The 16,741-nt window shown below is 39.0% G+C and overlaps 2 protein-coding genes across 2 annotated transcripts in view; one reads left to right on the top strand and one right to left on the bottom strand.

The window, feature by feature from the left end:
- med27 (mediator complex subunit 27) overlaps positions 1 to 12,085 on the bottom strand; it is a 60,326-nt gene extending 48,241 nt beyond the window's left edge. The window contains exons 1-2 of the mRNA XM_026928532.3: positions 11,825 to 12,085; positions 10,156 to 10,300 (exon numbers count right to left, since the gene is read on the bottom strand). Coding sequence (XP_026784333.1) covers positions 10,156 to 10,300; positions 11,825 to 12,027 — 348 coding nt within the window. The 5' untranslated portion in view covers positions 12,028 to 12,085. The remainder of the gene's footprint in view (positions 1 to 10,155; positions 10,301 to 11,824) is intronic.
- A 3,249-nt stretch (positions 12,086 to 15,334) lies between these two features.
- Positions 15,335 to 16,741, top strand: part of ntng2a (netrin g2a) — a 67,332-nt gene continuing 65,925 nt past the window's right edge. Inside the window, exon 1 of the mRNA XM_026928569.3 lies at positions 15,335 to 15,942. The gene's annotated coding sequence lies outside the window, so the exon portion shown is untranslated. The remainder of the gene's footprint in view (positions 15,943 to 16,741) is intronic.

Below are 16,741 nucleotides of genomic sequence, written 5' to 3'. Positions count from 1 at the left end.
TTAATTTTTAAATATCAAGCAAGGATCTTGGGGTCCAGGGTGTTTTCACCACCTGATTCTCATAAATCAGGGATATGGGAAACCCAAATGACATCCGGCATATACCACGGCAGAAACTCATTTGGATTTAAACAAGTTTGCAGCAGCCGTGATTGAACAAGGCGACCGAGGTGTGTGACAGTGCAGCAGTGTTTTAATAAGATCCGAACCCAGCGCTGGCCGCTGATGAAATTACGGCGAGAAGGCCCCCCCCTTCTCTAATATCAGCTTAGTTCTTACCATAAACCAGTGGCCAGAATTTAAACACAATATGAATAAAAACAAAACAAGAGATGGCAAACAAATCTGCTTAGACCGTTAACTAAGCTTTGGGAAAATGAAGCAGTAATTAAATGTAAAATGCTGTGCAGGACTCTGGGTGGTCATTAGCTGATCAAGCAGACAATAAACACATGAAAACATTTTCAATTCTCTGTTTCTGGCACACAAAATAACATTTAACAAAAAATAACTAATTATCTTTAACATATGTAGAGTATCTCAAATGTTTTTTGAAAAATGCATTTTACAAAAAATAACTGTAAGGTAGGAGTGTAACACAATGCCACTATTTGTATCTATATCCGTTTAGTGCTCAATAATTTCTTATTCATATCTGCATTTGAATTTAAACTGGAAGTGGGTCCCTGAGGGCTGCTGGAAAAAGAAGCTATTATTCATTCATAAATTATAACAACAAACACAAAATTGCAAAATCTACCTTGATTCAACTTGTGAACAGTTCTACAGTTCCTCAACCTCAGCTACTTCACTCAAGCTCATAACTGGTCTCAAACAGATCCCCTGTAGACCCTTCTGGAAAGCTTTCTACTTCACGTGACTGAGTAAGCTAGGGAACTTTCAAAACATGATTGCGTTTCCCAGATCAACAGCTGAGAACAGTAGCCACCTCGTAAGATTTTATTCTTACTGTTCTTTCAGAAAAGATCAGAAAAGATCTCTGGACACACGATCAGAATCTACCATAAAGGTGGGACGCAGTGCTGCTGTCAGTCAAAACGGGGTCCTTTAAGCAGCACTTCACTATAATGCCTGTCAGAGAATCAGAGAAGATTGTCTTTTAATAACAATAGAGAACATTCATTTAAGAATGATGAAAAACAAGCAAAGAATGTTAATATATTTAAAATTATAATATAATATATAATATATTTAAAATTAAAGTGATTATTTTTTGGAATGTGAACACCTCCCAAAACATGAAAATGAATTTTTTTTTGTTGCATTCTGTGGGATCCTATTCATGATGCACTTTATTCTCAACCAGATGCCCTGTGAAGCTACATCACAATGCCTTGTGCATCTAAAAAAAATAAAAAATTTAAATAATTTCTCTCTCTATCCATTTAGAATTATCTGTGCAATCTGAATAATGTATTCGTATTCAATCAAAGGTTTGGCTTGGTCCCTTGCTCCTTTAATGAGGAATTAACAGGCCAGGGCAAACAGAGCGTGCTCTTCTTTAAACTTTGTCTTTCTTTCTTGGTGAACTAATAAGGGATCCAAGCTTGCAACATTACACCATCAAACATTTTTCTCCAAGCAGCACATTTTCAAAAGGTCACTGTTTTTTTTTTCTTCTTGCTCTCTTTGTGTTACCCCCTCCCAATCCTCCTTCCCTTGCGCCAAACTGATCTTAAGGCTGGCCGACCTATTAGTCCAGCCTGGCACAGCGATCGACGGCTATGTGCTCCATCATTAACTACATAGTTGAAACATGTTGTGATGGGTTTGCTGCTCTCTGATCTGGACGTGGGCGCTGGACTCCACGCTCACCATTTATTTCTTCTGACAGCTACATTCAACACATGATTAAAGCTTACAACTAGCCATATGAGTTGAAATTTTACAGTGGTGGTGGTGGTGGTGGTGGTAGTGGGATGTTTGTGGGGACTATTAGCTTGCAGTCCACTTAGCCTTAAAAATGACAAAAAGCAGCAGTAGTAATTTATATAAATGATTACCTATTACTGGTGGAAAAATCTTTATTTTCTATTTATAATGTCCACTTGTTGGTATAAATGATAAGGATGTAAGACCTGGTGGAAGTTCTTAAGCTGTTAAACATTTTACAATGAACTGATTGTAGACTCTAATTCTCATTAATAACCCTGTTACTTACAGAGGAACTACAATGAACATGCATATTGAATAGACTAACACGCTGATGCTATATAAATGCCTATATGAAATAATGAGCTAAAGTACAACGTTTGAAAAGATGCCTTTCCTCCCATGCTTGAGTAAATTTCCACCTTACTGATTCTGCAAGGTCTTAATGTGCACACTCATTAGATGTGTGCCTGTGCAGGCCAGTTGGCTCTGATATGGAAACATGTACACCGCCTTCGGCAATGTGACCTTGTGAAGGTAAATCAAGACCAGAGGGTTCTGGTGGAAAAGAGCAGCACTCAATAATATTTTAGTTACATTCTGTAACAAACAGAACATGCAGCTGAGCTGTATTTTCGAAGAAAAAGAAAAAAAACCCTGCTAAGCAGTTACCTAAAAACCAAATGTTTAGACCATCTGTTCTGTTTTATGAATATGCAAGAACAGACAGGGGAACATCAAGCAAGCCAGTGTACTATAATTAAGATTCTGATGTACAACACTTGAAATGTCTCATTTAAGACCTAGATAGACTAAGTAGGTTTTCAGAACAATGGTCTTATAGTTAATGGATATCTTAAAGCTTGAAAAGGCATTTTTGGCTAATTTCACAGTATAGTGCTGAAGATAGACAAATACTATTTAAATGATGCGTAGAAAGGAGCTGGGACCATTTAGAGTAGAAAGTATTTGAGCCCACCCAATCCCTGGAAGAAGAGAAAAGAGCTAATGCCACTAAAAGGAAAAAAGGAGCTGAGACCAGAAAGAGGGGAGGGGGGGAAAAAAAAAAAAAAAAAAAAAAAAACAACTCCAGAGGAGGTGAAAGGAGAAGAGTACAGAATAAGGAGAAATGAGCACAGGCTAGAAATAGGAGAAGGGAACTGATGGCACAAACAGGGGAAAGGAGGCGACTTCAGGAAGCTCAGAAAGAAGCCTTGGTCTGGAAGAGACCAAGAGCCAAGACCAGGAAAAGTGAAAGGGAGCTGAGTCCTGGAGGAGGAGAAAGGAGCCGAGTCCCGGGATAGGAGTAAGTAGCTGAGGCATGAAAGAGATGATAGAAGTAGAGCACTGGCAGAGGAGAAAGCCAAGCCCACGAAGAGGGCAAAAGAGCTGAGCTCTGGAAGAAGACAAAGGAGCCAATCACTGTTAGAGAAGAAAGGAGTCTGAGTCCTGAGAGAAAACAAAGGAGCCAAGCCCTGGAACAGGAGAAAGGAGATTAGCACTGGAAGAGTACAAAAGAACAGAGCCCTGGAACAGAAGAAAGGAGCCAAGCCCTGGAATTGGGCAAAAATGCTGAGCTCTGGAAGAAATGTAAGAAACAGGGCCTTGGAAGAGGAGAAAGAGGTTGAGTCCTGGAAGAGGAGCAAGTAGCCAAATCATGGAAAAGGAGAAAGCAGCCAAGTCCTGGGACAGGAGAAAGAAGCTGGGTCCCAAAACAGAAGAAAGAACTCTTCTGTGGAAGAAGAGAAAGGAGTCTAACATGAGGCAAGAATATGAGTCAGGCATAGCAGAAAGAAGCTGAGGTCAGAAAAGGGTAAAAGGAGCTGGGGCCATGAAGGGTAGAAAGGAATCAGAGCCTGGAAGAGGAGAAATGAGCCAAGGTTTGGAAGAGAAAAAAGGAGCCAAGCCCTGAAAAAGGAGAAAAAAGCCAAGCCCTGCAAGATAGTAAAGGATCCAAGTCCTGGAAGATAGTAGAGTAGCTGAGTCCTGGAAGAGGAGAAATGAGCCAAAGCTAAAACAAAAGAAAAAAGGAGTCAAGCCCTGAACGAAGAGAAAAGAAGCTGAGCCCCAGAACAGGAGAAAGTAGCCATGTTCTGGAAAAGAGGGAGAGTCTGGTAATCATTATGAGACATCCCTATGAGATTGTAGCTAACTGCACTCTCCTGGAACTCTAGCTACAGATGATGAATGAACACACAGTCAATGTTGGTCTCCAAATCAGGACCCCTTGGAATACTAGATTTGACCAAACTGAACAACAATTAAGATTTGGCCACTGCATTATATGTACACATTATTTTACAGAGTACAGCTTTGTTGGAAAGATGACTGAGCTGACTGGTCAGGCATTTGTTATGTACATGCCCCTACTGGCAATGACGGAAAAGGTTACCAAGCTAAAACACACACATTCCAAACCAGGAGACTCGCAAATTTTCCCACGCTTGACAGGCTGTTAGAGAAGTAGCCTGGCTTGTCTCATAATTCACCTGAGTGTGGCAGCACCTGCCAAAGCAGCCAGCAGGAGCCTGCTGGCAGTAATGGCTGAGGCTAACTATCTAATGTCATACCTGTGCACAAAAGCAGAGATAAGCAGGCTCTTAACTGGCTCAGTGTTACCCGATGTCTGTGGTCCTCAGTCAGCCGGGAGCTGTGAGCGTTAATCACAGCGTTAGATGCCATTAAGCATCCCTCCCTCCCTCCCAACAGCCCCGCTGTAATTGACAATGATACAGTGGCTTCCCTGTCACGCGCTACAGACGTGCACAAAAACACTGATAAAAAGACAGAGGGAGATTTTTATCGGGAAGGAAGCTATTATTACCATACAGGAAAAGGAAATCTAATCTGTTGGCTGCATTTACTAAGCCCATCTGTTTTTCAAGATGGTGCACGATTTGGAAAACAAAACCCAAATCATAAAGAAAACATTTCAATCAGCTTTTAAATCAAGTAGTTTTTTTTTCTCCTAAGGAATAGAAATAGTGTCATTAACATAAATTTTCGAAGACTATTTCCTAAAACCTAGAAAACATGGTCAGGAGGTAGGTATTATCTTGAGAAACCCATAATCACATTACATTAGAGAAAGTGGAGGAAAATAACATCCCTGTTTAATAAAACAGGGGCCTCAGGTAGGAATAGACCTTGAGAGTTCTCCCACCAAACCAACCTGGCGCAGTGTGATGTTGAGTGGCAGCAGGCAGCTGAGGGCTGAACAAGCTTCTCTTTAATGAAACCCTTACTCGCTTACACACATAACAAATCAATTCATACAGTCAGGCCGTAATTCTTGAAAGATTATTTATCCTTCACTTTAGAAAAATGCAGCCTCGGATTTTGATAGTCATCAGGACAGCTGACAGATTTTCGAGTCCTAAAGGAGTTCCTTTAATATGGTCAAGGTAATTTGGGGTGAAGGAAAGAAAACAGATCTGGCCAAGAAACTCAATCAAAAAATTTCTTTAAAAACCAAGCAGATATAGACCTATTACAGTTCTTACCTCTTGTTTGAGGTTATTCTGTAAATTCCAGAACCTCAATTTTAACTGAACAGGTCTGCCACAAACAGGTGACGTATCCCATCTTGAAGCAAAAAGCTCCTCCTGTGCATTAATCTGGCCCTTATTGGCATGTCAGGAGCATCTCAAATCGATTGTGTTTACATTAGTGTGTGTGTATATGGGGGAATTGTGCTGCTGCAGTAAGAGGCAGTTGAGGGAGCATCGATAATCCTGCAGAGCATCTCTGCTTCATGCCTACGTCCTCCTTGAATGGGTCAAGCAGAGCTGCTCCTAATCCTGCAACTGTGGGGCCTGATCCCAGCTTGGGATGATGTGGAGAGAGGAAAGTGGAGGGGAGAAGCAGGGAGAGGAAGAGTCTTTTACGCTCAGTAATTATTCCAATGCACATACCAAATCCAATGCACAAATGTGCAGCATGAACAGAAGTAGGTTACAGAGCAAGAGCCTCTTCTACATTACAACTCAGTGAAACCAGCATGGCAGATCAAGGCCAACAAATTCCTCTAATGTATACAAGGCCTGCCTCTGCAACTTTTTGGCCTACTGGCAGAGCCTCTGGATGTTCAGAATGCTGCACGGGGTAGTCCATCAAGTGGAGGTAGGACAGTATGAAAAAAGCCAGCAGCACATTTTTAAGTACATCACTGCATTTTAAAGTTCAGATACTATGAGTAGGAAACAGTGTATATGTATTCCGCCATGTTACGTTGAATAGCCTCCCATTCAAAATCAAATGACACATCTAAAAGGGTCAATTTGCTTTGGTGGTTAACAAGCAAGCGAGTGTGGAAGGGAAACATCTAAAGAAGAACTAACTACACTCGTCAGTGCGCAGACTGATCAATGTATTGACAAGTGGCATTGATCCAACACTTTCATCCCAGTCACTCCATATCAGCTCAATGAAAGCATCGCATGCAGAGGAAGAGCATTGAGTTGATCTGGATGCACCATAGATTCACCACACTAGGGCTCCAACTAATTATTTATTATTTAATTAGTTAACTATTTAATATGAGTGGAAATAGGCAGAGGCCTCCTAATCAGATACAAGAGATATATTTGGCAGCTGATTCAACACACATTGTGGATTTTAAAGTATTGAGGTCCGATATTGCGATTATTTTGTGATTTTATTTCTTAAAAGCGGTTTAGTATAATCACTGAAGTTTGTGAGTGCCTCCCAAGCTGTACCATTTACCTTATCATTGCTAAACCACAGGATTTCCAATTACTAGATACAAACCAATAGAAACCCCTAGAAATTCTACCTTGGATGCCCTGCATTTGCATATGTTACAAATGAGCAAACTCTTAAAAAGATCTAGTAAAATTGACTTTTTTTTTTTTTTTTTGGGAAGAATTGTTACCACTCCATTATTCCAACGTGAAACAACTGACTCTCACAGGAACACTGAAGTTTTCTTCAAAGTAAGAGTCCATATTTACTCCCAGTCGTTCTTTCTAACAATGTTTGGTGGATGAGGATATCATTTAGAAGACATTCTTAGAAGGTTTTAAGATGCATGTTCACAGGTGTAGCCACTATGTTTTGAATATTTTCCTACGTAGCAAAATGGTGCTGAATAAGAAATGTGCGGCCCACAGTTATTGAAGAAAAATTAAGCAAAGAAAAATAGTATTTCATATCTCAGAGGTGCCAACATTATTAACAGAGAGCAAAAAATTTAGAGAGTCAAAATTCTAGCACAAAATCACTAACGTATGTCAGTAGACGAGGAAGCGAGGCAAAAGTCCAGCGTGACAGCTACTTAATAATTAACAGCTCCTTCTTTTTTTTTTTTTAACCAATCAGAGTCACATCCACTTGGTTTCTATTGACTGACAAGACTGAAGCTTGTGTTATTTTTCAAAGATCAAGTTGACAGAAAGTGAAAATAACCTCTATCAGAACCAAATGTGTGTCTTTCACATCCAGCATCCTTTCCCCTTCAGTGAATTCGCTTTTTGCACCAAGCAAATTTTATTTGCATTTGGTCAGACTGTTGTTTTAGCTGAAAAAGCAGAAAAGCGATTTCAGGTGTATCCCATATCACTATAGCAAGGGGTCAGAAATCTTAGATGTTACGACTAAACCGTAGACTTCGGCACCTCTGACAACAAAAGACAACTACAAATTTGTAGTTACTTGTTTATCTTTTATAATCTAGCCAGAAAATCACAGTCCAGAGAAGATTTAATTACAAAACACATCTAATGATCAATCAGGCATGTCAAGCGAAGCAGGCTCACTCCACTGAGCATCCAACAGCAACTTGCAAATATCAGTCATCACGAGATCAATCAAGATGCCTGTGTATCCACCTGAGCACATCAAAGAGGAGTGGAATAAAAGGGAAGTGTCCTTTAAGAAAATTTAGTGAATCCTGTTGAGAAGCACTCAGCGCACAAAAGTACTGATCATCAAAGGAGTCGAGGCACTTGGCTGTAATGGATATTGGGAAAACGTTGAGACTGTGTTAAAAAGGTCCGCATCTGTTGAGTCTCGAGTGTGTGCTCTCAGGGGTAGGTGCCATCTGCAGACAATCAAGAGGATTGTCTGAAGGACCTAATATTAATCCAGACACTTAGAATGCTACTTTGGTGGATTTCTGAGCTATTCACTTGGCCTTCTGAGGGTCCAAGTGCACACATTGGAGTAAAAAGTTTTTTTTAATGGCAAGGAGAAACATGGACATATAAAAAAGCAAGAAAAAAAGAGTGCAATGGAAAGCTTGTGTGATTTAGGATTATGAGGTTGAGTATTGTTTATGCATACTAAATGATGAGTCTGCAAAATTCAACTCATCCCAGTGAATATTTCAAAAAGAATAATGAGCAACTCACCTGAAATACTGCTCAGACATCTTCCGTCCATTGATGTTGGATAAATTATTGATAATATTCTATTGATTGAAGACTTAAGCTCCATTAAACACCACTTCAGCATCCTTATGACCGCATTTAAACCATCGAGCTGAAGTGACCAGCTGTGCGTTGTTTTTTAAAAAGTGAAATGCAGTTGGGAAACTTCTTCTCAGCAGTTTGAACAGTAGCAAAGGAGTGAGCTGAGTAAATTTATTACACAAGTAATCTGAATAATGTGGCCTTACTGGCACAACTCTAAAAAGTCTCAAAAGTATAGCACTGGGAAAGTGATGATTCAGCAGTTCAAATGGTCAGTAAATAAGGTGGTTTAGGGAGAAACTCTTCAGAAGGTGTAATATGTTATTCTTTCTATAGTCACAACTCATTCACTGGGACATGCGTGACTGATGTGTTGATAATTTAAAAAAAAAAAAACCATATAATTACTGATGTGAGGTTTTCTGTGAAAAGACTATTTGTTTATTCGGCATTTTTTTTGGAAGGAGTCTCCAATTTGTCCAGTCTCCTTTGTAACAGTCAGAGGTAAAGCTGTAACTTTAGGGTTTGAGCGATGAGAAGGTCAGAGGACTTTGTGCTTTCTCTGTAATAATATTTTTCCCCCCTCATTATCTTCAAGAGTAAGTGAGGGAACAACTGGTTACAGCTGCTATAATGTAAGAGATAACAGGAACTAACTTGTGTTGCAGAATTTCAACAAATGTAACTATAAATGGATAAAACATACAAAGTGCCGTTCTGTAATTAACAAAACATTGTAATCATTGGAATTTGCTGTGGTATAAAAGGACTTTTGGATGTTCTGTGACAGGAAAATAATCCCCTTCAGTGAAGGATAAGTCATGATCTCTTCAGAATGATCTCACCACTCTAAAACGAATAATCTCATCACTCACAAAGGGTTTCAGAAGTTGCACTGAAACCGGGATGCAATGAACACGCCAAAAACACACATATTTCTTAGACCATTCTAAATAAATGAACACAAAAAAGTGAAATATCTATATTTAATTTGATGATGACGTTGGGAAATGGCTCCTCACTGACTAAGTTCCTTATAATCTATATTAGCATTTATCTTTGTCATTATCTGTATCATTTAGCTTTTTCATCTGTTGTTACCAAGAGGAGAGTTTGGTTCCTTTCAAGGTTTCTGCCATAGTGACCTGCTACCCTGCTTGGGCCCAATGGAGCTTTACAAAAATTACTGAACTTTTAATTCAGTTGAGTTGGTTTGTTTTCTAAAACAGATATATATAGAGTGGGTTTAGTGGTCGAATTTGACAGGATCAGTGGAGATCAGTCAGATTGTTTTTTTTAATTATTATTTCTTTGGGATTTTCCCCAATGTTCTCCATAATTTAGTCTTGGCTCTCCCCCATCATACGACAGCCAGGGAGAGCGAAGGCTAACACACGCTTCCTCTGAGGCACATGAAGCCAGCCAACTGCATCTTTTCAAACTGATGCTCATGCAACATCAGGGTGTGGCGTAACACCCTATCCGCCTACTTCTGCATACATGAGCTTACACAATCCCCATGACTGCCTAGTATTCTTGTGATTGATAGGGGAGACAGAGTATGCTAAGAGCATGGCCAATTCTGCTCTCTTGGACTTCGGGCCCATAGGGTGAAGGCTTTTGTGTTGCACCACTCAGGAGCCCAGTCAGACTGGGTATTAAGGTCTTGGCCACAGGTTAGACTTCAGGTTAAATGCCCATGGAGACTTCTACACGATTGACCACAGTGAAATTTCAATGATGTAAAACATGTTTAATACAGCTATATCAACATGTAGGCCACATTCTTTCTCCCTAATACACACAGAACACTCTGGAGCACTTAGCTTACCTTGTTGGACCATTTGTAAGCCTGTAGAAGCTGGCTGTACAGAGGGGTTTTGTCCTGAACCGGGTCTAAGCTCAGAAGGCCGCTGTTGTGTAACGGGTGACTCTCTGACGGCCTGCCGACCAGATTGCTCAGACGCTCCAACTCACTGAAAACACACGCACAATCACAGAAAGCTCTTAATCATAATGCTTTCCTGCATACTGACTATATTCAAAAACATAAATAGGACCAAAGACACTGCATGGTGCCGGAAAAAGTGCAAAACATGAAATGTGACATGTATTTGGGAGACTGCAGAATGTTGACAGATAAGAAGCTTAGTGTCATAAATATATTGTCCAAAACATTTTCTCAATTTCACAAACTGCAAATGCTAAACTGTTAAAAACTACAGCTATGACCCATGATCAATAAAGGCAGACCACTCTGCAGTGGCTTGCATAAGTATTCACACCTGAAATGGATTTAATTGGATTATATGTCATGACCTACACAAAATAACCCGTAGTAATGAAGTGGGGGAACAAATCAAAATAGTAATTTTTTTTAAGAAATAAATAAATAAAATAAATAAAATTTGTGATTGCATAAGTATTCACCCCCATTGTTGTGAGCCCACCTGAGATATGGATCTCTTATTAGTTATTCAGTTTCCTTTAATCTCTTGGTTGCGTCTCTGACACTTCGCCTCTATACCTGGTCAGTAAATGAGCAGAGTTGCAGTTGGGCCGTATTCTTTCCATTTGTTAACAATGGATTTAATGCTGATCCAGACAATATACAAAGTTGGGAATTACTTTTTTTCCTAACAAACCCTTATTAATACTTTTCCAGAACTCTGCCCTGGACCTTTAGCTCCTTGGTTTTCATGATGCCATGTGTTTAGGTATATTCCCTAACACACTCGAGGGTCTTTCAGGAACAGGTCTATCTATAATGAGACCATATGACACTTATGCACATTTCAACTCCATTCAACTTATCATATGACTTCTGACAGCATCAAAACTAATTTATGGGCTTCACAGTGACAGGGATGAATACTTAATGCATTCATAATTCATTTCCACTCCTACAGTTCAGTAGTAAGGACTATTTTGTGTAGATTCATGACAATAATCCCAATTAGATTCATTTCCAGTTCCAATACAAAATGAACAGTTCAAGGGGGTGTGGGTTCAGGGTTGGGGGTGAATACTTATGCACAGCACTGTACATAGATCCACCCAAAAATCACACTTTTCATCTCGGTATGATTTAAAAATAGATCAATCTGGCAACCCATGAGACATTAGACATTAAAATTGTATATTTTCATTGGAAAATGTAGGTTGTTAAGCAGGTTGTTTAAAAATCCAGTAGGGCTGCTGATTCGTACATAAAAATATTCAGAATTAAACTGGAACTGGATGTTTTAGCCAATTATGTGTTTAGTTATTTCTCCAGTTCAGGATTGTGCAGTGATCCTGTCTAATAATACAACACAGTGAAGCATGGAGCTCCTCAAAGACCTACACTGAGGGTTCTGCTTTACTTATAGAGCAACAAGTCACATTTATGGCTATAACAACAACTCAAACATAAATCTTAAAAACATAACTCAAAAATACTTTAAAACAACGTTGTAGGCTGCAATAAAGTTTTTAGACTAGAGCTGTGATGAACTCACGTCAAGTCACGATTCACCGCCTGCAGGTTGTCCTGAAATTCCGTAATAAACACCTTTTCTCGTCCTTCAAGCGTTTCCTTATTCTTCATTCCATCCTTCAGTGAGTCAAACACTCTGGTTACACTCGATCTAAGCGCCTGGATGGCGTTGATCGCTTGAGAAAAAGCTTCTAAATTCACACCGACATTCATAACATCCGCCATGGCTGTTGTTTCCCCAGAAAACCCGTCGCACAAATGACGTCAGCGTTGCGCCGACTAACTTGGGAGTTGTAGTTTTAAAGCGAGTTGCACTTTTTTTTCCCCCTCCTTGTCCATGTAAACATGTGATTTGTTACAATCCGCTCTGCGTACATAGCATTAGTGCATTCAGCATTTTCCTTCAACAATCAGTATCAACAACGACAACAACAACAACAACAACAACAACAACAACAAACTCTGTTATAAAAATCAAATACCTGATTCATGAAATCCCACATTAAGCTTCACACTTCAGCATGTTAGTGTCCACAGCTCCAGGATTCCCAGTCTATTCTGAGCTTGGGTTACAGTCTGTGTGGGGTTTTTGTGCATGGCTCTTTTCTTCCCTTGTCCATGTAGGTTTCCTCCAGGTTCTCTGGTTTCCTCCCACCTCTCAATGTTGTTGTTGTTCTTCTTCTTCTTCTTTCAGCTGCTCCTGTTAGGGATCTCCATAGTGGATCATCGGGCTGCATGTTTGATATGGGATCGTTTTTACACCGGATGCCCTTCCTGACACAACCCTGCCCAATTTTATCCTGGGACCGGCACTGGTAGTGCACTGTCGCGTGCAACTCCAGTGACTTGGGTTGGTTCCCTGGCCGAAAATCGAACCCGGACCACGGCAATGACAGACTAATCACTAGTCCTCCAGGGAGCCTTCCTTCCACCTCTCAATAACATGGTGAATTGCCCCCAGGTGTGAAGCGCTTTATGTTGGTCAGGGAGATCCGAAGCCAACACAGGGCACAGGGTGGGAATACACCCTGGATGGATCACAAGCCCATCACAGAGCACCACGCACACACATTCATACCTAGCACTGGTTATAGTTATTAACTCACCATATCAGCATGTTTTTGATACTAAACAATCTGGAGGAAACACATACAAGGAGAACATGTGAAACACGGCACAGGCCGAGTGAACACGAGCTCAGGATCAAACCAGAGACCCTGGAGCTGTGAGACAGCAACAATACCCACTGCACCACCATGCCAGCAGGAAGTGAATGTACACTTTAAGAAAATGTAGAATCCTCAACAGTTTCTTTGGTTTTCCCTACAGGGAACCCTTAAATGTTCTTTGTAGAACCCTACAACAGATGGTTTCCCTATATGAATGGGTTCCAAGTAGAACTCTTTTTTGGAAGCTAATTATCCAATGAACCCTTAAAGAACCCTTTTGTAAGAAGAACCACTTTGTAAGGGTGTATTGTACCTTTATTAAATGAATTGAGATTATGCAATTGGCCCTTATGGAAAATGTTTATATCCTCATATCTATATGTCACCTTCCTAAATGTTATTCTTTTTACATATGAAAATGTCATATGATATAAAAGAAACAGGTTTTACATCTACTAATTTAAATACACATGAAAACTAACTTTGCTTTTTTCCCCCTGTAAGAGTCTTTATTTAAAATCAATAGGGTACAACTCTGCTGCAAGTCAATAACAGCTCTTAATGGTCTCTTACAGCATTGCAAATGCTCCACTATAATACTGAATAATGTTTTACTTAGTAATTTATCTAGCATGGAAGTGTGCAATTATATTTTTGTTATTATCATGTATTATTAATTTAAAAATGATTGTTAGCCTCATATCTGAGAGTCTGTTGCAGCATGCCCTACATGTGAAAAATGTGTGAAATAATCACAGTTAAAATCATGTGTAAAAATAAATGAATCATATGCAAAAATAAATCATGTGTATCAATCACATGTGAAAAATAATTAATCATATGTAAAGTCACATAGAAATTAATCATATGCAAGAATCATGTGAAAAACAAATCATATGTAAATATCATGTGAAAAAATGAATCATGTGTAAGAATCACATGTGAAAAATCAATGAATCATATGTAAAAAATCATGTGAAAACCATTTTATCATATGTAAAGATCAAGTAAAAATGAATCATATGCAAGAATCATGTGAAAATAAACAAATCATATGTAAATATCATGTGAAAAAATGAATCGTGTGTAAGAATCACATGTGAAAAATCAATGGATCATATGTAAAAAGTCACGTGAAAAAATGAATCATGTTTAAGAATCACATGTGAAAATAAATGAATCACGTGAGAATAAACAAATCACATGCAAACATCATGTGAAAACATGAATCATGTGTAAGAATCACATGTGCAAATAATAAATCATATATAAAAATCACATGGAAAATGAATCATGTGTAAGAATCTCATGTGCAAACAATAAATCATAAATAGAATCACATGGAAAATGAATCATGTGTAAGAATCACATGTGCAAACAATAAATCATAAATAGAATCACATGGAAAATGAATCATGTGTAAGAATCACATGTGAAAACAATAAATCATAAATAGAATCACATGGAAAATGAATCATGTGTAAGAATCACATGTGCAAACAATAAATCATAAATAGAATCACATGGAAAATGAATCATGTGTAAGAATCACATGTGCAAATAATAAATCATATATAAAAATCACATGGAAAATGAATCATGTGTAAGAATCTCATGTGCAAACAATAAATCATAAATAGAATCACATGGAAAATGAATCATGTGTAAGAATCACATGTGCAAACAATAAATCATAAATAGAATCACATGGAAAATGAATCATGTGTAAGAATCTCATGTTCAAACAATAAATCATATATAAAAATCACATGGAAAATGAATCATGTGTAAGAATCACATGTGCAAACAATAAATCATAAATAGAATCACATGGAAAATGAATCATGTGTAAGAATCACATGTGCAAATAATAAATCATGTATAAAGATCACATGGAAAATGAATCATGTGTAAGAATCACATGTGCAAACAATAAATCATAAATAGAATCACATGGAAAATGAATCGTGTAAGAATCACATGTGCAAACAATAAATCATAAATAGAATCACATGGAAAATGAATCATGTGTAAGAATCACATGTAAAAACACATGAATCAAATGAAACAGTTATGAAAATAAAAACACATGCACTAGTTGTGGGGGGGAAAAAAAGGGTTTCAATACCCAAATGTGTAAATCTCCCATGTGATTATTCCTATGTGAAGCTCATGAGATGTTTCTCTCAGGGTGTGCATGCTTACTGTACATATAAAAATAGAGAAATCTTTGACAGAGAGGGCTGTGTTCTCTTCTTTCAGCTGTTTTCAGAGCACTGATGTGAGGTTTGTCTGTGGCCCTTTAAGCAGGGCGGGATGCCTGATCTTCCACTGGGACGCTTCCAGGCTTCCAGCCGGCAGATAAACTTTGAGTACTGAGCCAGGAAGGCTAGACTGTAAGGTAGAGAACACACGGAAGTGGACTTACTTTCTAAGCCCTCCAAAAAAAAAAAAAAAAAAAAAAAAAAGAGAAAGAAAGGCATGTGAAACTTCGAACCAGCCTTCAGAGGAAGAGCGTTTGATTAGATTGCAGGATTGAGCAGCATAAGATGCAGTGAGAGAGAGAAAGGGGGCAGAAGAAGAAGAAGAAGAAGAAGAAGAAGAGGAGGAGTAGGAGGAGGATGAGGAGGATGGAGAGATCAGAAGCGGGTGGGATGCTCCTGCGTAACGCGAGCGCTGTCCGTCCTTGAGCGCGCATGCAGGACGGAAACTAACCCGAAACACTACAGCTGAACAATATTTAACACACACACACACGCACACGCACACATATACACATATATTACATGGAAGAGGATTTGTGCTGCAGATTTGCGCAGAGAATTGCACAGCGTCGTGTTGAAGTGCTCCTGGGAAAGGATTACGCATTATCTGAAGTTCATCCCGATGGAAGAAAAGGAGATGTCTTGGTTTCAGTATGAGCTGAAATCGTGGTACAGAGCACGCATGTCCGGACAGATCTTCTTACAAGGTAAGTTTGGGGATTTGAGGTTACAAAGTGCGGGCTGAAGTGCTGCAGCTTTTTATTACCTTCTCCAACTTTTTTTTTTTTTTCTTCCCTAAAGCCGCCTCCATACACCGCGTCCCTTTTACGCACGGTTAAAAGGTGCGTTTTATTTCAGCTAGACCTTCATCAAAATCTAGTGGGACTCTTTGTAAAGTTTCAGCACGGGTAATCGCTTTGACAGCTTATTGCATATCAGTGAAGATCATCTAAAAAAAAAAAAAAAAAAAAAAAAAAAAAAAAAGGCATACAGCTGTTCAACTTGCACACTCAGAAATGCAAAGGAAAGGGAAGGTACCAAAGTGCACTTTTCCTTGTCGATGAGTTGGCCATCAAAGATGCATGTTTTGTATCTTTAGTATGTATTTTTGAACTGGAACTGTAAATATTGTCAATTATTCATTCATTCATTCATTCATCTTCAGTAAGATCAGAGTTGTGTTGGATTCAGAGTCTATCCCGGGAAGACTGGGCACGAGCTGGGAATAATGGTTGTACAGGGCAACATCAATAACTTGCACCTTTTAAAATAATTCAAGATCCATAATTGGACCACTGATGTTGCTAATTAAAGGTGCCTCAAATGTACCTTCTCAGGTAAAAGATCCATACTGAAGGTACAAAAGATGTACCACTGATGGTACCATGCCAGCGACAAGGAAAAGTAGAGTCTGGTACCTTTATTTCTGAGAGTGAAAGATATTTAGCTAAATTATGAAACACTTTAGTCATGCCGCATGTCATCCAGGCTGTTAAACCTTCTGTT

Source organism: Pangasianodon hypophthalmus, chromosome 8 (assembly GCF_027358585.1).
Source record: "Pangasianodon hypophthalmus isolate fPanHyp1 chromosome 8, fPanHyp1.pri, whole genome shotgun sequence".
In the NCBI taxonomy this organism is placed as follows: Eukaryota; Metazoa; Chordata; class Actinopteri; order Siluriformes; family Pangasiidae; genus Pangasianodon; species Pangasianodon hypophthalmus.
Note: the sequence above shows the minus strand (reverse complement) of the source record. Positions and strands in the feature narration are given on the sequence as shown.